Source organism: Calonectris borealis, chromosome 23 (genome assembly GCF_964195595.1).
Source record: "Calonectris borealis chromosome 23, bCalBor7.hap1.2, whole genome shotgun sequence".
NCBI lineage: Eukaryota > Metazoa > Chordata > Aves > Procellariiformes > Procellariidae > Calonectris > Calonectris borealis.
Window position 1 is genome coordinate 6,323,311 of NC_134334.1, and position 19,056 is coordinate 6,342,366.

Sequence of the window (19,056 nt, forward strand, 5' to 3'; positions counted from 1 at the left end):
TGCTGGACTCAGATCTGCTAGTTTGTAAAAGCCTCCTGCTATCAAAAGTAAGTCAAAGATGAAACCCCCAATTTTGCAGTTTCGCCCATGGACTGCTTTTGTCTACCCCTTGAGCTGGAGGGACTGCTAACAAAGGGATTAGGTGAAATACAGTCTCAACTTTCAGCGGAAAGGAGCCTCTAAATCTTATTTCTCCATTTTTACCCTGGAATTGAACGCAATAGCAATACAGCCTCAGCCCTACACGTCATAGGACAAAAGGATTCACCTCCACGCAGTGCCATGATGTTCTTCAACCCAAGCCGCTTGGCTTTCTGCAGATGCCCTGTGATGTCGTCCTTGGTCTGATTGCAGCATGTCATGTGCAGGATGGTCTCCAGGCCACAGTAGTTGACTGCAGTGTTGGCAATAATCATGGAAGAGGTTTCCTTGTCAGATCCTGGGTCCCCTGCAGGGTGCCACGTCACATCGATGAAGAGTGGACCACCTGCTCCCATGCGGTCAAACCTGTGGATTTGAGAGCTCTGTTAGCCTACCATGTAGCCAACTCCCCTCTCTATACTGGGATATCTTGCTCACTGCTGGAATGCCAGCAACAGGCAGAGAGAGCTTGGATGACAGAAGCAGGAGAGACCAAAAAAAGTGTTGAACTAGGAGTTTAGCAAGTGGCCAATGTAAATAAGGAAAGTCATCCTTTAAGGCTGTACGAGGAAGAGCTTACAATCTCTTTGAAGAGGAGGAAACTTAAGTGTTCTGTGTAGAATAAACTTCCTCCCAGCATGCTCTATGAGACTGATACGTCTTCTGATAGACAGCAATGCAAGTCCCATTCCTTTTGAAATGGAAGACTATGCTGTAACCCCCTGCTCCCAGCTTTGACTGTAGAGGCCACAAATATGAAAAGGTGGACTGGATCTCTGTTGTGTTCCCAAGTGTGCCTTACAGAAGAGACAAAGGCTCCCCTAACTTGTCTCTCTCCTGCTCTGGGTTGGAACAGGCCCTTTTTTTAAAGTAAACCTGGCACAGGCAGACAGCAGTTACAAAAAGAGTTATGAAACTCCCTCTTCTCCTCCAGGTGAGTACTTGGTAGCTCCTGGGGGTCCCCACTGGGCTCCAGGATAACCTTTAGCTCTGCTGAGAACTATCATCTTTCATTTAGCATGTAGATGGGGACACCCATCTCAGAGGCTAAAACTGTAGTCCTCAGTAATACAGAGGCACAAGCCATAGTGGCTGGATGATTCTGAAAGCAAGGGGGAGTCTCTGTTCCAGAGACTTTGGCACACTGCCCATCAAGTAATATTTTCTGCTTTTAATAGGTACTTTTCTGCTCTATTGTCCCTCAGCACTCTGCTTCAGCCCCAGAGCGTGACAGTGGAGTTGCTCCATCTTCACAGAGCATGGGAGAGGGGAAACAGTCTGGCCGCCTCAGTAACCCCACCATGACACTTAACTCTTCAGGGCCTCCAAGGAAGACAAGTTACCTGGTGTCCATTACCCTCCTCAGCAGGAAAGCACAGCCCCATTACCTGCTTCGTCACCTGGAAGGGGAGACAGAGCATGGGGCAGAGCCTGCCTCATTAGCTATTTCCCAGCCCTCCACCAAAGACACTTCATCTCTCCCTTCTCCCACCCTGCAGCCCTCACCTGGAGATGAGATTGACAGCAGCATTGGCTGTGCGTGGAGGGAAGAACTCCAAGGAGAACCAGTTGTCTCCAGAGTCCTGCCGTCGGCGCATCTTCTCCCGCAGTCGCTCATGACGGTCAGCATCGAGGACAGGGGTGGAGCAGCGTGAGCTGTCCTTGGAGCTCTCGCTCCCACTACTGCTGCCACCATCAGACTTGGAGCTGGAGCTGGCACTGCAGGTATGCTGGGTCTCATTGACCATGGTGAGCTCTCTGGAAGAGGGGAACAGAAGGAGCACAGTGGATACAAGACAGGACACAGATCTCAGCAAGAATCGGTTGCGGCTGGGGTGGGCAGCAGATGATGAAAAAGAAGCCTGTGCCAAGACCCAACATTAATCATCATCAAGCAGTCCCTTTTGCCAGGCCTCACTGTAAGCTGTAGTGGGGGATTGTGAAAACACAATAAAAAGCACGTATTTAGATAGTGTTGAGAGAAATAACACAGCAGATGGCTTCATGCCACTTTGATGCAGCTCTTCTGTGCCTGCTGGGTCAAATTTGGCTCTCAGAAGAGTCAGGTCAACATCACTTTTGCCCCGACTACAATTTAGCAAGCCATGATACCCCCGTGCATCAAGTGAGGGCCTCTTTGATCTTGTTCCCTTGGGCGTGGCAGGAGATTTTTTTTTTTCCTATAGTAGCTGCTTCTTGGACTGTATCTATCTTCAGAGTTTCTATTCTGTTTTTTCCCCAAACAGCAGTGCTTCTTTACAGTGTAGGTAGGAGAGCAAATACTAAGAGGACAGGTACACAAGAATGCACAAACTATTCCTATGGCAGAAAAAAAGTGAAGAATCCCCTCTGATCAGGCCATCCCCACAAATACCATCCTTTGTTTTGTCTTTGCTGGCATCAGACAGTTGCATTTCTAACCATTAGCCTTCTTCCACAAGGCATACCATCTCCACAGACAACTGTCCCCTGCGCCAATACCACTGCACACACTCAGCTCTTCCCTTTACCAGACATGCTGTTCCTGTTCCTTTCCTCACCAACTGTGGCTGCTTGGAAGCAAGGTCAGCAGAGACCATCCCCTTCTCCCTGCCTTGCAACGTGATCAGCTGCGCTTGCTTGGCTTCGCAGAAAGGAGAACAAGCACTGCAAGTCAGTGGTACAGGTGGGTCTAGGATGCCCAACTCCACTTAGCTCCCAAAAGTGTTTCACCCTATGCCTTTAAAATTAGGTAGTGATTACAGATAATTACGGAACAGCTACCATAAAATTTGGATCTGCGTTATTTGCTTATGTACCTGCCAAAACTTAAAATTGTCACTGGGAAGCAGCATGTTGTCTGAGCATTACATAACATTGGAGCCTGGTTTGGAGGAAATGGTTGCACGCGCTTTGTCCTTATCATAAGTTCTGTGGGTTTAGGTCATCCAAGAAGACTTTGAACTCATCTTCTACTGTTTACACTGAGTTGCCAATCAAGCAAAACCCTTTGGGAGAAAGTCTACTTTTACCACCTGGGGACTTCTCCAGCTGGCAGGAGATACGAGCAGCCTTCTGCTGCCAAGAGGAACTGGGAGTCTTAAATCTTGTGTACCAACATAGCAGGCCATGGCAAAAATCAGCAGCAAAGATCTGTTGACAAGTGAAGCAAAAGAAACCGGCTACACAGTAACAGCCCTACCCAAGCTCTCTCACAGGACTTTGCCTGACATCCACGTGGCACTAATCTGGGAGAATTATCCCAAAGCATATGTTGGTAATCACGCTAGCAGCGCAAAATCACGTGCAGTCAGCTCCCAATATCTCACTTCTACCAAGCACGCCACAGCACTGTAGGCAAATCAAAGGACCTCTGTTTTCCCGCTTGAGATTTACACCCATCACAAGGGGAGGGTTCATGTATTGATGTCTCTATAGGATGCAAATTGCTGTTGACAAAGGGTTCTTATCTTTCTGGCAATCTAGAACCACAAAGACAGGAGAAAGGCCTTTAAATTTTGTCTACAAGCAGCATTTGCAACAGTTTCCTTACCATCAGATGCATCACAGATCTGCTGCAGAAGCTTGCAATTCTTGCAAAGAGAAAAAAGATTTTCTAAACAACAAAACCAGTTGCAAAATAAGACAACCTTAAACACCCATCAGCTCTGTTGGGTCAGCACTCCTGCTCCTCTGTCTCTGCCGCGCTGCAGAGCTCAGAGCAAAGATCTGTGGCCCAGCACATTGATGCTGATCAACGTGCACGTGCCCGTTGTGTTTATGTGATGCTGCTCGTGCCCGTTTGCTTCGCTATAGGGTATTTTTACTGCTCCCAGGCCTGAGCTGACACCCACACAGGCAGTGTGGAGGTCTGCAAACTCCTAAGCTTAGTTTTGCCACCCAAGCTAAACTCGGCTGCACAGATGTACCCTTCACAGGGGCCGCGCACGCCTGCAGGGGACTTGTCCGGGGCCGCGGCACCGAGCTGACAGCCCTGCGGGGCAGAGAAGCGGCCCGCGGCTGGCTCTACTGCCTGGCCGGCGGGGCAGCTGATGGGGCAGCGCCACGGCCACGGAAAGGCCGGTGGGAAACGGCCAGGGGGAAGCCCGGTACGCCCGCGGGCTGCCGGGGGAGAAGGCGCGCCAGCAGGGTCCCGGCTGCCGGGGGGTCCCGGCTGCCGCAGCCGGGCTCGGGGCCAAGCGGGGATCAAGTCGCAGCCCGATCGCTCCTTCACCTCAGCTCAACCCGCCGGGAGCGCGGTTCGGCCCGAAGCAGCCAGCGGGCAGACCGGGCCGCGGCGCAGCGGCAGCCTAGCCCGGTATGGCTGGGGAGCCCCCCGCGGCGGGGGCTGCGATCGGGCCTCCCTCCCAGGGCCCCGCTCACCTGCCGGCGGTGCCAGGCGCTGCGCACCGCAGGCGGCCCCCGCCCGCGGCGCTTTAAGGCCGGGCGGGGCGAGGCGGGTCACGTGGTACCCCGCGCTTTCCCTTCTCCGACATGGCGCCGCGACCTCAGTTCCCCCCACGCCGCGCCGGCGGGGGGCGGGGCCAGGCGGCGGGGTCACGCGCGGCGCGGCGGGTGGGGCCGGCAAGGGGCGGCGGCGGCGGAAGATGGCGGGGTGCGGGTCCGGGCTGTGCTGCTGCTGCTGCCCGCGCTGCTGCGGCGAGCGGGAGAGCCGCACCCCCGAGGAGCTGGTACGGCCGCGGCCCCGCGCACCCCCGGCCGCCCCCGGCCTCGTTCCTGCCGGCGGCGCCCCGACACCGGGCCTCGGCCCGGCCCCGCCGGCTCTGGGGAGTGCCTGAGGGCGGGCGGCTGTTGGGGGCGTTGAGCGTTGCTATGGCGCTGGGCCGGGTGCCTCCGCCCCAGGTGCTGGCGCCTCAGGGCCGGGTACCTCAGCCCGCGCTCGGTCCGGCGCCTCAGGGCCCGGTACCTCAGCTGGCACCTCAGGGCCCGGCAGCTCCGCCGACTCTCGGCCCGGCGCCTCAGCCCCTTCCCGCCCTTTTGCCTCGTGTCGGGCCTGGTGCCTCAGCCGCTGTTGCCAGTGCGTCGGCCCGCACTGTCCCGGTACCCCAGACGACGTTTGCTTTGGCTGGGCCTGGTATCCCAGCCCCTGTGGCCGGTGCCTCAGCCTGCGCTGCTGCTCCTCCCGGGTACGGCACCCCTTGCAGCCATTAGAGGGGAGTGGCTCGGGCAGGGGCTCTCTCCAGCTGCCCGGCGTAGGAGGGTGCTGTCTGTGCAAGTTTCTTGTCCTGTGCTTCCCTGTAACCTGTTGCTGTGAAGGAAGCTGGGATGTGGGTTTAGTGCTCTGCTTTACTATGCTGCGGGGACCTCCCATATAGAAGGAATGTAGTGTATTCTTGCTGAAGGGGCAAGCTTTAAATAAGACCCTATATGGTTACCCCAAACTAAGTGGTGGTCTGGTAATCCATACTCTGTCTTTATAAGCAGTAGTGGCATAGGCCTTCCCTAATTTTGGCTTTGCTACCAGTGTTCATGAGCACCTGTACATGCATTCATTCCCCTGATGATTTTCCTTTCCCACGTTTGTTTTGCAGACAATCCTAGGAGAAACTCATGAAGAGGAGGATGAGATCCTTCCACGGAAAGATTATGAGGTGGGAAATAGCAGCTTGTGAAATTAATGTGAAAAGAAGTGCAGACAAGTTTCGATCTGTTTGAGTTTGTAATGGGGCAGGTACTCACAATGCATCAGTAGTTAGATTGCATTGGTATCAGCAGAAATACCAAGAGTTGCTGTGCTTGCAAAGAACTGCTTTTCATCTTTATACATTTCTGGGTTAAAGCCCTGTGAGTAGAGCTTGAACATCCGCTGCTCAAGTCAGACTCTTGTTGAGAAAATTCATTTTCAGAGTCTGCTGCATTGTTGCGCTTTTTTAATTTACAGGCTCTAGTGGTCTTGTTTCCTTATGACTGTAGAAAGCATCTGTAGCTTCTTGGTCACTGTTGCCTTACTGCTGTCTCTGTTGTCGTGCTGGCTCACAGCAGATCTTCCCAGCTATCGGATCCTGCTTCTTACAGGGGATTTTTGCATGTCTGTATGGTGGCCCTGAGCTATTTAGAGCAGTTGCTGTCAGCATGGGTGTCACCAGCTCAGCCTGTTTGGCTTGAAGAGATGAAGTTGATGTAGATAGAAGCTAGTGGTACTTTGTGAGTACGACTGGGCAACTCTGTATTGCTTTTAACTCCCTGCTGTGATAAGCTTAAGAATTGATGCTGTTCATCTGGAGAGGAATTCCTATCTAGTGTTCCTGTTGTAGTGAGAGGTTAAATAGAAAGATCTGATGTTATCCCCTGCACTGTCAAATTGGAGGCACTTAAAGAAGTAAAGTCTAACTCTGAACAATGTGACTTCCTTAATTTTAAGTTGTATTAATCAGTCGTGTTCCTGTTTGGTTCGCTATCTCCCTTAGCTTGGGCAGTGAAATTGGTCTGTTCTTTCACTTCCTGATCCTCAGGGTCTGGCTCTGCTGGAAATATATAAATGAAGTTGTTTCCAGGAGTTTTTTTCTGCTACTGTTGTTTGCAGAACCTACTGCGGGGGTGGTGATGACTTCTGTAATTTTTAACAAGGTTTTCTATCCATAGGTTTTTTGCACAATTTGTTGCAGCTGATTCTCTTAAATTGACCTTTTGGCATTCTTTCAGAGCTTGGATTATGATCGCTGTATCAATGACCCATACTTGGAAGTTTTGGAGAGCATGGACAACAAGGTAGGACCTTGTTCTTTCTTTTTCACTAGCTTGGGAGCTAGAACTTGGAAATTGCCCAGAGAAATTTGCCCAGAGAAGTTGTGGATGCGCCATTATTGGAAATATTCAAGGTCAGGTTGAATGGGGCTTTGAGCAACCTGATCTAGTGAAAGATGTCCCTGCCTGTGGCAGGGCGGTTGGACTACCTGACCTTTAAAGGTCCCTTCCAACACAAACCATTTTATGATTCTAAAGTCTCCACTGTGGGAAGTTTTGTGGGTTTTTTTCTTCTTTATGAAAGAAATTCTATGTGCTCTCTTGGTTTCTCTATGAAAAGAATAAAAATATGTGTGGAGATTATAGTTCCCAGCATCTGTTCTGATCCTCAGGTCTAAAGTGAGCAAGTTGTTCAGCACTTTCAGTTCCCTATTTTCAGTTTGCTGTTGTCACCATCTTCTGTTGATTTATCACTCTAGCTGTAATTGAACTGTGGAGCCCAAAACTGCCTTTTTCTGATCCCCATTTCTATGTTGCTTTGACTTGGCTTATTTTTTTTTTTTAATTTTATTCCTAAACAGAAAGCCCAGAGATACGAAGCAGTGAAGTGGGTGATGGTTTTTGCTATTGGAGTCTGCACAGGACTGGTAAGGGTCATGCTGTTTGGGGAATGAGGAAAATTCAGGAGACTAAGGAGGAATAATTTAGAAGTCAATGGCTGAGGAGTAAAGAGGAGGAAACATTCTCTTTCATGAAGTGGAGAGCTTAGTAGCGGGAGTTGTCTTTTGGGAATTATAGCATGTTGTTGCTAGATTATTTTCCAGGAAGCCTTTTTTTCTTTCAGACCTTGCTGTGCTCTCTTTGCAAAGTATTCTGGCAAATCCTTTAATACAGGAAAACTTGTCCTAAGTGAGCACTTAATAAAAAAGGATGCCCATTTACAGTTGAACTGTATTTTTTTAACGTTCGGCAGTACTAGCTTCACTGTATGTACTTTCCAGAGTGTTTGAAAATTAGCTTTGCTGACTGTATGCCTCAGTTAAACACCAGCTTTCTTTTGTACCCTGGTGGCTGTTAAAAATGCTACAGATTAGTACTCTGAAGTGTGTCTCTTCAGGAATAATTCTAAGATGGATCTGTCCCAGTGAGAACGAGGGAGGCAGCAAATCTGAGCTTCTGAAATTACTTTACTCTGAGCAACGCTTCCTTTGCTGCCTTCATCCTCCCATGTGTCCATACTTCTGGTAGGACTTCCTAGAGGGTGGTCTTTGTTACTTGTATGTAGTAATTTCTGATGGCAGATCTGTCTTTTTTTTCGTAGGTAGGCCTCTTTGTGGATTTCTTCGTACGGCTCTTTACTCAGCTCAAGTTCCGGGTGGTACAAAGCTGTATCTTTTACCTAGTGTGTGGGTTCCTGTTAGACTCAAGTGACCTTTTCCTTTCTGTTGCCATGTTTGGCTTAGAACAGCTGACACTGAGACTTCTATCAGTCATGTTGTTGATGATTAATCAAGTTTTCAACCTGCTAATGTAATTCAGTCCTTGAAACCAAGAAATGGTTCCAGTATCATGTACGTAGGCAAAGGCTAATCCCTGAAAGAATGAGTGGCTTCACTTCCTTGTAGCTCAGTCTTGAGCTCTGAAAAGGAACCCTGGCTTCCTGATGGTTGTGTCAGCTGCCCTGGCTGGATGAGGAAGCGCAGGCTTGGCTTCTGATACCAGTGGGACCCCGAGACAGTACCAAATGATTGTATGTTGGTGGAGGGAACGTTGTTGTTTTCCTTGACCGTCCCTGCAGCAGTGGAAGAATGCACTGAGAAAGGCTGTCTTGCCTTGTCCTTGCTGGAGCTGTTGGGGTTCAACCTGACCTTTGTTTTTCTTGCCAGTCTTCTGGTCCTGATCCAAGTAAGACTTAGGTCCACTGCTCCTTACACAGCCTCCCTTTGCTCTCACACAGGTCCTGGGTAAGAAGTTTCCTGCTTGCCGGAAGCACTTTCTGCCCCAAGACATCAAACTAGCTTCACAGTGCTAATTGGTTTAGCTAAGCAGAGTCTCTTGGTCCCTTGCTGTGCTCTCTGGTGAGATATTGTTGGTCAGCTATGAAATCGATGCAGCACAGCATCAGTGTTTCTCTTCTGCAGCCTGTAGCAGCTGGATCGGGAATTCCTGAAATTAAGTGCTACCTCAATGGGGTAAAGGTTCCAGGAGTTGTGCGTCTCCGGACGGTGGTGTGCAAAGCTATGGGAGTGCTCTTCAGTGTGGCAGGAGGTAAGAAGGGATGTGGTGTCTTGATCTTGTTGGGGTAAGGAATCACTGAAGGGGGAAAAATGCTGTCCCTGCTGTACATAGGGCACAAAAGGCTTCTCCTGCCTTTCCAATAAAATTATTTTGATGGGCTGGAGCAAAGTGATGAGCCCTGAATGCATATATAGAGTAGAAAATAGAAGGATCAGGACTATTGTAGGAACAGGTACATTCTGGGTGGGCTAGTCAGAAGTGGCTTTTTGTGGCTCAGTCCAAGATGGAGACCTGAGAATTCTCCAGAACACATTGTCTAGAGCAGCCTGAAGGAGGCTGTGTTCTTGGCAGCAGGGCAGAGTAACTTGGAGAGTTCAGAGCCCTTGTATCAGCTGTCTTTCAATGGTTCCATCCGCTTGGCTTGCCAAGTCTGTGCAAGTTTTCACAAACATTTGGGGACTTGAGAGGGCAGGGGTCAGCACCTTCCTTCACCTTGGGGGAAGAGGGAGGAGCTGCAGGCTTGGCACAGGGGACTGTGCCATGGCATGGGAGCGGTGAGATGATCTCTCCTGGCATTGTCAGCAAGGGAGAGGGGCGGCGGGAGTGTGTTGCCTCATCAGTCCTGTTTTTCCAGGTCTTTTTGTCGGGAAGGAGGGTCCAATGATTCACAGTGGTGCTGTCGTGGGTGCGGGTTTGCCACAGGTTAGTGCTGGCCTGGGTCGCTGACCTGGTCACACCTCTGCTTTGTAAGAGTACTGTAAGGAGTAAGTTTCCATCTCCTATGTTTCTAAATCTTTACTTTGTTTGTAGTTCCAGAGCATCTCTTTGAGGAAGATCCAATTTAACTTTCCCTATTTCCGCAGTGACAGGTACTGTACCCAGGATGTGGAGAAGGGGAGAGGAGGATGAGTGAGCAGAGTTCCTTGGGAGAAGGGTGGCAGGCTGGGATGAATCAGTCAGTTGGTTTTTCAGTTTCTGTCTGCTGCCCTGCAGTTTCATTCTGCAGCAAGACAACATCAGGACTTGATTCTTCTATGTTGCTCTGCTCTGGTCTCCATGTTCGATGATGTTCTCTTGTACTACTCAGCAAATCTCTATCCATTTAAAACTTTTAATCTGAGTGGTTAAATGGCTTCGTTGTTGGGAACAAGCTCAGTTACTCATCCCTTATGACCAAGATATACTCCAGAGAAGGCTGGTCCACCTGAATGCGAACAAAATCTTGTCCTTCCCTCTCTGTAGTTCTTTCAAGTGATGCTGGAGCCCCACGGTTTGGGATGGTTCCTCATATACTGGGCCAGAGTTTTGCTCTGTATTGGTGCTCTAGAGAAGGAGTATGATGCTGCAACGACTTGCTGAATAAGTGGTGTTGCCTGCCATGGCCAGCACTTCTCCCAGCTGTCACTCCTGTATCCCTGGGCTATATCCATAAACGGGAATGGTCAGGTACTTCGCAGAACCTAAGCACCTCCAGAGCTCTACTTTGTTAAACTGAGATTGTTTTCCTCTTCATTTCAGGGATAAAAGGGATTTTGTATCTGCTGGAGCTGCTGCAGGGGTTGCGGCTGCCTTTGGAGCCCCAATTGGAGGCACTCTCTTCAGCTTGGAAGAAGGTTCCTCCTTCTGGAATCAGGGACTGACATGGAAAGTGGTGAGTAATGACTTTGGCTCTTTCTGTGTGTCTCTGCCTTGAGCTGGACCTTTGGGGGAGGGCTTGTCTGTGAGAGCATTCGGATTATCCCGTGTCTCCTCCTGAGCTCTCCTGGCAGGAGAGAGATTGCCTGCTCTGAGTGCTCCAAAATTGCTACAGATCAACAGCAGAGATGAGTCTGTAGGCAGCAGATTTACTGTACCTGGGAGAAAAGGCTTTTGTGCCTGGACTCTTTGCAGCCCAATCCTGTGGGAGCAGACAGAGTAGGCAGGTGCTGGATTTCTTTCTGCTTTTCTCTGCCTCGGGGAGCTGTATTGCAGCAATGCCATGTGCCTTCAGGTTGCCGATTTCTTGGTCTCTAATGTCTACTTTCATGAAGTTGACAGTATTCTAAAAATGTATTGGATTTCATTATGTGTTTTGCGTATTTTATGCCAAATGTCCTGTTGATGGGATTCAGTTAGTCTGCCCTTTTTCAGTGGGGATAAAAGGAGCCAGGGGATTTGCCAGGATAGCAACTCTCTCAGAGCGAATGAAGACCTCAATTCCAACTCTAAATAAGCTGTCTTAGTACCTTGTAATTGATGCAACTGAAAATTAGCATCTTTGACAAAAAAAAAGCTTTTGCTGCAAGAATTACGAGGTGAAATTCCCAACTTCTTGTGTGGGAAACCGAATCAGATGATTATAGTAGTGCATTCTAGCCCTATTCTCTTTTGCAGCAGGGAATGAGCGTTAAACCTCAGTAGGACTGTTTTCCTAAAGCTTGAGAAGGCTCTGAGTTTCCCTTCTCCAGGCATAAGTCTGAAAGAAGAGCTGACTGTGCCAATCTTAGTTTTGGGAGTGTTTAGTTCTTCCTTTTTTTTTTTACTTCCTCAGCTTTTCTGTTCCATGGCTGCCACCTTCACCCTGAATTTTTTCCGCTCTGGGATTCAGTTTGGAAGTTGGGGATCTTTCCAGCTCCCTGGGCTGCTGAACTTTGGGGAGTTTAAGGTAAGATTTAGTGCTGTTATTTCTGCCCCCCCACTCCAGTCTCTTGTTAATTCAGTGCTTCTTTTGTTTTTTTCAATACATGCTTTTATTTCAGTGAAGGGCAGTTGATATTTAGCTGCAATACATTGATAGCCTAAGACAGAATTGTTTTCCTTTGGTCATAGCTGCTGAAAATCTCCTGCTATGGAGACAGAAGCGTTGATAGAAAACTGCAGCAACTTATCTAATGCTTTTTTAATGCTTTTCTGCACGTAGTGCTCTGAGTCTGATAAGAAATGCCACCTCTGGACGGCTGTGGACTTGGGCTTCTTCATTCTGATGGGAATTGTAGGAGGCCTTCTCGGAGCCACCTTCAACTGCCTGAACAAGAGACTTGCGAAGTACCGCATGCGGAATGTGCATCCCAAGCCAAAGCTGGTCAGGTATCTGGGCTCTCTTGAGTTTGTGCAGGGATCTCTGATCTGTATTTGGTGTCCCAAAGCAAAAGCATCAATCTAGAAGACGCAGTGAGAGGCATTGGAGGAAATCCCAGACATACTATTTTTGAAATCACAAAATGAAGCCTCCATAGAACTTAAAAGTGAACACCAGAAATCAGATGTTACAGTCCTTCTGCATTTTGTAATTATTCTGGTGGTACAGAGAGAGCGGCAACCCCCTCTTACAAGGGCTATGAAGGGAGCTCTTTATAATAAAGGCTGTAGCTGAACAAACCAGAGCTTTGTCTCCATGCAGTATTTTTTTATGTCTTGTCCAAACGGATGTGGAAGGAATAGCTGATTCCACTCTTTCTTTCTTTTTTTTTTTTTTGTTATAATTATCTTGGTTAATTAAATCCACAACTGAGCTAATATCTGTGCTATTTAGAGAGGGAATTGCCATATAATTCTGGAAAATAGCTGTTTGTTTGCTCTAGACAATTCCTAAATAAGAAGCCCAGGTTTAAAAAAAAAAGTGTACTTCAGCAGTTAGAAAAGAAAAGAGATTATGAGAGACTATGCATCAACCTGTCCAGTCTTGTCTAGACTTTTACCCTGTAAGGATCTACAGAACATTGTTCCCATGTGAACAGCCTCATCACTGAACCCTTCCCTGTGGCTTTTTATACATGACTACTATGTGTTCTCTGGGCAGAAATAGCTCCTTTTTGGGACAGGCAATTAAAAAGGGGAGTTAAGGCAACCGAGTCATAATTCAGCTTGACTTGCAGAGTCCCCTGCTTCTGATGTTAGGCGGTGGTGACTGCGTCTTCTTGCAACCTTATCAAAGTTGTGTGCAAAGCTGGGACTGGGTTACAGGGCTGAGTGTGGCTTCAGTGTATGGTTTCTATTGTGTACTTGCAGGGTCTTGGAGAGCCTGCTGCTGTCGTTGACTACCACAGTCGTGGTCTTTGTAGCCTCCATGGTTCTGGGGGAGTGCCGGCAGATGTCTTCCACCAGTCATAGTGGCAATGACACTCTGAGCCTGCAGGTGAGAGATCTTATGTGAAGATTACATGTCCCCATCATATTGTTCACCCTTCAGAGAAGCACAGGCACATAATGAGCTTTTGATAGCATGCAGTACATACAGAACTTCAGTGAAAGCCTACGGACCGTTGCAGGAGCTTAGGGTAATAACGAAAGCTGCCCTTTGTGCTTTCGTACTTAGGCAAAGCAGCTCAAGCTGTGAATCAGGGAGCCCATTGATGTTGCAGGCCCCATCTCTACTATTGATGTTTGGTCTGAGCTTCCCAAAGTGTGGGCTGGCAGCCCTATACAGAAGGGTTACTCCCATTCTGCACAAAGGCTAATGTAGGAAAGAGTGGATTTTAACTGTTCGTGTCTTTTGTGTCCTGCATTAGGGTATGTCAGAGGATGTGAATTCAAGCATCAAAACTTTTTTCTGCCCGAATGAAACCTACAATGACATGGCCACGCTCTTCTTCAACCCTCAGGAGTCCGCTATCTTGCAGCTTTTCCACCAGGACGGTGAGTAGCTAAGAGACAGTGCCCCATTCCATGCTTAGGCTTCAGAGCTTCATCTTGCTTGAAATAGCCTTGTCATAAGAACCACAAGGCTCAGGCTGTCATGGCTCTGGGGGACTGCTAGTACAACAGGTGAAAGCCTCCTCCATGGGAAGAAAGGCCTGCTTTTCCCCTCTTTTTCACTTATTCATTGTCTTCGTCTGTGTTTGGACTGGGAGACTAAGTAGCTGTTGTGAGATGAGCCTGCTGTGAGCTGAGGGGTGGATGGTGCAAGACTTCTGTCTTTGTCTGACAGAGCTGTGTCCCTTTAGTCATGATTCTTCTTGTGTTGCAGGTACTTTCAGCCCAGTCACACTGTCCTTGTTCTTCCTTCTCTATTTCTTACTCTCCTGCTGGACATACGGGATCTCTGTGCCCAGTGGTCTTTTTGTGCCATCACTGCTTTGTGGGGCTGCCTTCGGACGCCTGGTCGCCAACCTCCTCAAAAGGTGCATTGAGTGTGTGTGTGCGCGCGCGAGATGTGCTCCAGACGCACGCTGAGCTCTCAGTCAGGTTATTCTAATCTCGGGCTCTGTGTTTTGCCCTAGCTACATCGGCCTGGATCACATCTACTCAGGAACCTTTGCACTGATTGGGGCAGCAGCATTCCTGGGAGGAGTGGTCCGCATGACAATTAGCCTGACCGTCATTCTGATTGAATCCACCAACGAGATCACCTATGGGCTCCCAATAATGATCACCCTCATGGTGAGTGCAGGGTCTTAGCTCTGGCTTCTTGCAGACTGCTTGAACATGTGCTGGCCCTGAATCTCTGTTCCTTCCAGGGCTATGATAAGCCAAGGAGTCTTTTACTTGGAGCAACAACTCAGTAGACCTTCCGTTTGCTCTGCAGGTAGCCAAATGGACAGGAGACTTTTTCAACAAAGGCATCTATGACATCCATGTGAACTTGCGAGGGGTGCCTCTTCTGGAGTGGGAAACAGAGGTGGAAATGGATAAGTAAGGCTGCTTCTCTTGGCAGGGCTGTGGATTAGAGTTTGTGGTAGGGTTCTTGCTCAAAAAGGAATGCTGTAATGTGGGGGGATGATGCTTCATCTCCAATGAATCTGGCTGCTCTGAGAGGAGCAGCTGTGAGGACTGCTGTGAGAGGAGTTGGGAGTTGTGCATCAGGCCTGTGGCAGGAAAGAGGTGCTGGAGCCCTTTCTGAGGAGGGTGGACAGGTGGAGATCTGAGGAGCAGATTTACGAGGTTCACCAAGAGCTCTGTGAAAATGTTCCACTGGGCTTTGCTTCTTGCAGAATTTCATCTTCTTCCCACCTGTCGTCTTTTCCCAGTAGTATTTAAACACTTTCGATGTTATAAGTTGGAACCTTTTTCCTTGCCTATAGTGATCATTGATGCAATGTTGTGTTAAAAAAAAAAAATTAAAAAAATCAATTGTGCCAGCATGACTAATAATTCAGTGAAGCTGAGCACACAGGTACAAGGAGCTGACAGAACTAAACGGCAGCAGACTCCTTCAGGATCTCGTTTTGGGACTGGTTTGTTTCCTTGTTTGTCCATCACCAGCCTTCTGTCGCTGACATGGTGCATGCAGCAATCTTGGATTTCTGTTTCTTCAGACTACGAGCCAGCGACATCATGGAACCCAACTTGACATATGTCTACCCACACACCAGGATCCAGTCCCTTGTTAGCATCCTGCGCACAACTGTCCATCATGCCTTCCCTGTAGTGACTGAGAACCGGGGCAATGAGAGGGAGTTCATGAAGGGAAATCAACTGATAAGTAACAACATCAAATTCAAGGTAAGAAGTTGCTTGTTTGATAAGTTGAAGGGTAAAGAGCTTTGTTTTGCAGGTGGAAGGCCTTTTCTTTTGTTATCTAGGCTTTTGTCAGTGCAGAATTTAGGTCAGAGATAAGCACCTACTACACTACAAAATTTTCAAGGACTCAATTTCATTCCATTCTCTGGGTCATGGTAAAGGCAGAAGAGTGGGCTACATTCCTAGAGGCAAAAGTTAAGAGGACTAAGTAACCTGTTTAGGATAGACATGGAAAAAGTTTGGATTTGGCACTGATGTACTGAACCCACAATTGAATTCAGTAGTAGGTGCCTAAATGCTTCTCTCCTTTGTAGGAGGGGAGTGGGCCAGATGCTTTAGTCTCTTGGGAAACTTAAAATTTAAGGTCAGAATGAATAGTGAATGTGCTTGTGGCATGCTCATGCTCCAGCAAAAAAGGATGCCTGATTTCCTAAACTCCAGGTTCTCTGTCCAAGGAGAGTACAGTCCTATTGGCTATTCTTATAAGTACTGCAGCAGCACTGACTGAGGAACACCTTTTCTGGTGACATAAAGCTATGATCAAATAGTTCATAGTTGCTCTTGGATAACTGTTGACCTGCTTAGGGGGGTATCTGAAAATTGTTTGTTGTATCCAGAAATCTAGCATCCTCACCCGAGCTGGAGAGCAGCGCAAGCGTAGTCAGTCCATGAAATCCTACCCTTCAAGTGAATTGCGCAACATGTGTGATGAGCACATAGCAACGGAGGAGCCACCAGAAAAGGAGGATCTGCTGCAACAGATGCTAGAGAGAAGGTGAGATCCTGGTAGGCACAAATGTATGGAAACAGAGTGTTTCCATATGTTGAGATGTGTTGTGATGCTTCATACAGTCCGGGTCATTCCGTATGTCAGAGGAAACAGTGCTAGTATCCACGTTTTAGGAGAAGTGACTGGTCAGGTCTCATCAGCCAGTGCTGAGGCTCACACCTGTGACCGAGTCCTAGGCTATTGGCTTGATGGTGTCCAACCTGTTAACTTAAATTTCCTTTAAACACCTATGCAGAAATATTTCCTGGAGAGGATGGAATACCTGGCGAAATATCTTGTCTGTAGAAATCGATGCCCTCTTGTCTGCAAAAACCTGAGGGCTCTGCAAAGCTCACTTCTCCCAAGAAAGGAGCTAATGGCTTGGTGCCATAATACTGGTACCACCTGTCCGGTAACTGGGCTGAGTCACCAGACTTGTATTGCGATTGCTTCCCAGCAGAAGCCCAGTTTAGTGAATCAGTTTCTAACCTAGTGATTGCGACTCTTATGAGTGGAGTCCTGACCCCTGGTGTTTTGCCAGATGCTTCAGCTTTTATTAGAATCTGAATAATTTGGCACTGAAAGTTGCTTTAGTAGCAAGTGATTTAAAATTGAGGGTTAGGAGACTGTCTCCATTCTGCTGCTGTTGTCATACTCTGCCCATGGTAACAGCTCTTGACCCCTCTCTGCTATTTTGTTTGGTGGAGAAAAGACTTGCTTGTCTCTAGACATTCGGAGTCCCTGAAATATTCGGGAGAAGGTTGCAAAGAGCTGAAGTAGCTGTTGTTGTTTTGGAGGCAGGTGTGTGTGTCTCTCCTTAAGTTCATGCAACTTATAACATGTTAAATCTGTCACAGATATACTCCCTACCCCAACCTGTACCCTGACCAGTCTCCCAGTGAAGAGTGGACCATGGAGGAACGCTTCAGACCTTTGACCTTCCATGGCTTGATCTTGCGCTCACAGCTCGTCACCCTCCTTGTCAGGGGTGTTTGTTACTCTGAGAGCCAGTCGGTGAGTTTTCCTAATCAGGAATTGTAGCAGAGACATCCCTACCTTCTTGGCTGAGAAGGTTGGGAACAGTATTTATGGGCTGCCGAAAAGAATTTACCTATTTTTACACTTTAAGGAATGCATCTGTGTTGTAAAGCTGCAGACGGATAACGTGAATTCTCCCTTGCAGCTCTAGAATAAAGAGAATTTAATTACTGTTTAAGCATCCGCAGGAAAAGAGGACAGCTCCTGTTTCAAAAATAAACCAACAGACCCATTTGTTGCATACAGGTGGAATCCTGTCAGAACTGGAGAATGGAGGGCAGATATTAAATACAAATAGAGCAACCAGCAGTGTATACTGTGTGTTTTTACTGCTGCGTGCCAAGGTCGTACCAGGAGTGTGTCAGCTGTATCACTGAGATCAGTATGAGCATTTGTGTTTGAGGCCCGTCTTCCACAAGGCTGATTTGTTGCTGCCCTCCAGCGTTGAGTGTAGATCTGTCAGAGGTTGGCGAGCAGATCTGTTGCGCTTTCAGCTAAACGCCTGTATAGGTTTGGGCTTGCACTGCTGCGTTCTGAGATGAGCTGCTAGGAGCACCTCTGCGGAAGTTGTATGTGTGGGCATGGGAGGAGGAGATCTGGGTGAGCGATTGGGAGGCATTGTTTGCTGTGCTGCTGTGCAGTACATGCAGCCCATGTACTGTCTGGGATGGTGACACATCGGTTCAGTGGGATTTATTTTAATTGCAGAGTGCAAGTCAGCCTCGTCTGTCCCATGCAGAGATGTCAGAGGATTACCCCCGCTATCCAGATATCCATGACCTGGACCTCACGTTGCTGAACCCTCGCATGATAGTGGTAAGAGATGCACGGCAGTGTGACAGTGTTTCCTGATACATGCTTAGGACTGTCCCAAGCCTTTAAAAAAAGCTGAGAGCATGTTTAAGTCCACCCTTGGCTGCAGTAACCAACATTCTGTACTTCTCGTGCATTCAGTCAGCCTTGTCTGCATGTGGAATCAATCCTGATACCTGCTATGAGGTAACATTGCACACAGGTGCTTTACTTTCAGAATAAGATGTTGCCTGTCTAGTTTAACTTCCTTCTAGATTAGACTCCTGCCTGAGTGAAATTGGACAGGCATACTGCTGGTATCTGGAACTCTGTGTGCTGGCAGCTCCGTCAGTGGCAGGCCTATCATTGTCTCTGTGACAGGAAGGTTGCTGTGTAGGCCAAAGTGCTTTTTTTTAATATACATTCTTATTTTTATGGACCTGCATTTGTCCTGCTCAGAGGCTTTCTGCAGCATTGGCCTCTTAAGATCATGGGTTACAGTCTTCAAACAAACTGTGACTAATTCAGGTTTCTGAAATAATTTCCTATTTGTGGAGAAATAGAAGATGCCCACAGTCCAATACCCCGTCCAGAGATCAGTGCATTAGAGGAGTTGTAGGAGTTGCTTGTTAGTGATTCCCAGCCTCTTGTAAATAATAGAATTGTTTTTCTTTCTTAGGATGTCACCCCGTACATGAACCCATCACCCTTTGCTGTCTCTCCAAACACTCATGTGTCACAAGTCTTCAACCTCTTTAGGACAATGGGACTCAGACATTTACCGGTTGTGAACGCAGTTGGAGAGGTGAGTCCTTAGCTCCATTTTGTCTTGGCTGAGCAAGGAAGCCACTGTGTTTTTTGCAATGCTTTCCACCTTTGGGAGAATTAAGATCTCTTTTAACATCAAACAGAAATGCTTTTAAGAGATGAGAATGTGATCTTCTCAAGGCCCTGAA

General features: G+C 48.1%; 2 protein-coding genes across 8 annotated transcripts in view; one reads left to right on the forward strand and one right to left on the reverse strand.

Moving 5' to 3' along the window:
- The window catches only part of MTHFR (methylenetetrahydrofolate reductase), a 12,016-nt gene extending 7,406 nt beyond the window's left edge, over positions 1–4,610 (reverse strand). Inside the window, exons 1-4 of one of the 5 annotated variants that reach the window (XM_075172509.1) lie at positions 4,504–4,568; positions 1,648–1,899; positions 1,485–1,541; positions 269–507 (exon numbers count right to left, since the gene is read on the reverse strand). In XM_075172509.1, coding sequence (XP_075028610.1) covers positions 269–507; positions 1,485–1,495 — 250 coding nt within the window. In that variant the 5' untranslated portion in view covers positions 1,496–1,541; positions 1,648–1,899; positions 4,504–4,568. Of the gene's footprint in view, positions 1–268; positions 508–1,454; positions 1,542–1,647; positions 1,900–3,673; positions 3,709–4,354; positions 4,429–4,503 lie in introns of those variants that run through there. The other 4 variants (XM_075172505.1, XM_075172506.1, XM_075172508.1 and 1 more) reach the window with 4 other exon arrangements.
- A 100-nt stretch (positions 4,611–4,710) lies between these two features.
- Positions 4,711–19,056, forward strand: part of CLCN6 (chloride voltage-gated channel 6) — a 68,577-nt gene continuing 54,231 nt past the window's right edge. For 2 of the 3 annotated variants that reach the window (XR_012677075.1, XM_075172513.1), the window contains exons 1-22: positions 4,712–4,811; positions 5,673–5,732; positions 6,784–6,849; positions 7,407–7,472; positions 8,147–8,213; positions 8,624–8,730; positions 8,967–9,093; positions 9,698–9,765; positions 9,874–9,932; positions 10,582–10,714; positions 11,594–11,707; positions 11,963–12,129; positions 13,051–13,177; positions 13,551–13,677; positions 14,009–14,162; positions 14,262–14,421; positions 14,567–14,673; positions 15,297–15,483; positions 16,119–16,276; positions 17,128–17,284; positions 18,017–18,124; positions 18,780–18,905. Coding sequence is in view for 2 of the 3 variants with exons in the window: in XM_075172513.1 (XP_075028614.1) it covers positions 4,728–4,811; positions 5,673–5,732; positions 6,784–6,849; positions 7,407–7,472; positions 8,147–8,213; positions 8,624–8,730; positions 8,967–9,093; positions 9,698–9,765; positions 9,874–9,932; positions 10,582–10,714; positions 11,594–11,707; positions 11,963–12,129; positions 13,051–13,177; positions 13,551–13,677; positions 14,009–14,162; positions 14,262–14,421; positions 14,567–14,673; positions 15,297–15,483; positions 16,119–16,276; positions 17,128–17,284; positions 18,017–18,124; positions 18,780–18,905 (2,529 nt within the window). In the remaining variant the exon portion in view is untranslated. Of the gene's footprint in view, positions 5,268–5,672; positions 5,733–6,783; positions 6,850–7,406; positions 7,473–8,146; positions 8,214–8,623; positions 8,731–8,966; positions 9,094–9,697; positions 9,766–9,873; positions 9,933–10,581; positions 10,715–11,593; positions 11,708–11,962; positions 12,130–13,050; positions 13,178–13,550; positions 13,678–14,008; positions 14,163–14,261; positions 14,422–14,566; positions 14,674–15,296; positions 15,484–16,118; positions 16,277–17,127; positions 17,285–18,016; positions 18,125–18,779; positions 18,906–19,056 lie in introns of all 3 variants that reach the window. The other variant, XM_075172514.1, reaches the window with a different exon arrangement.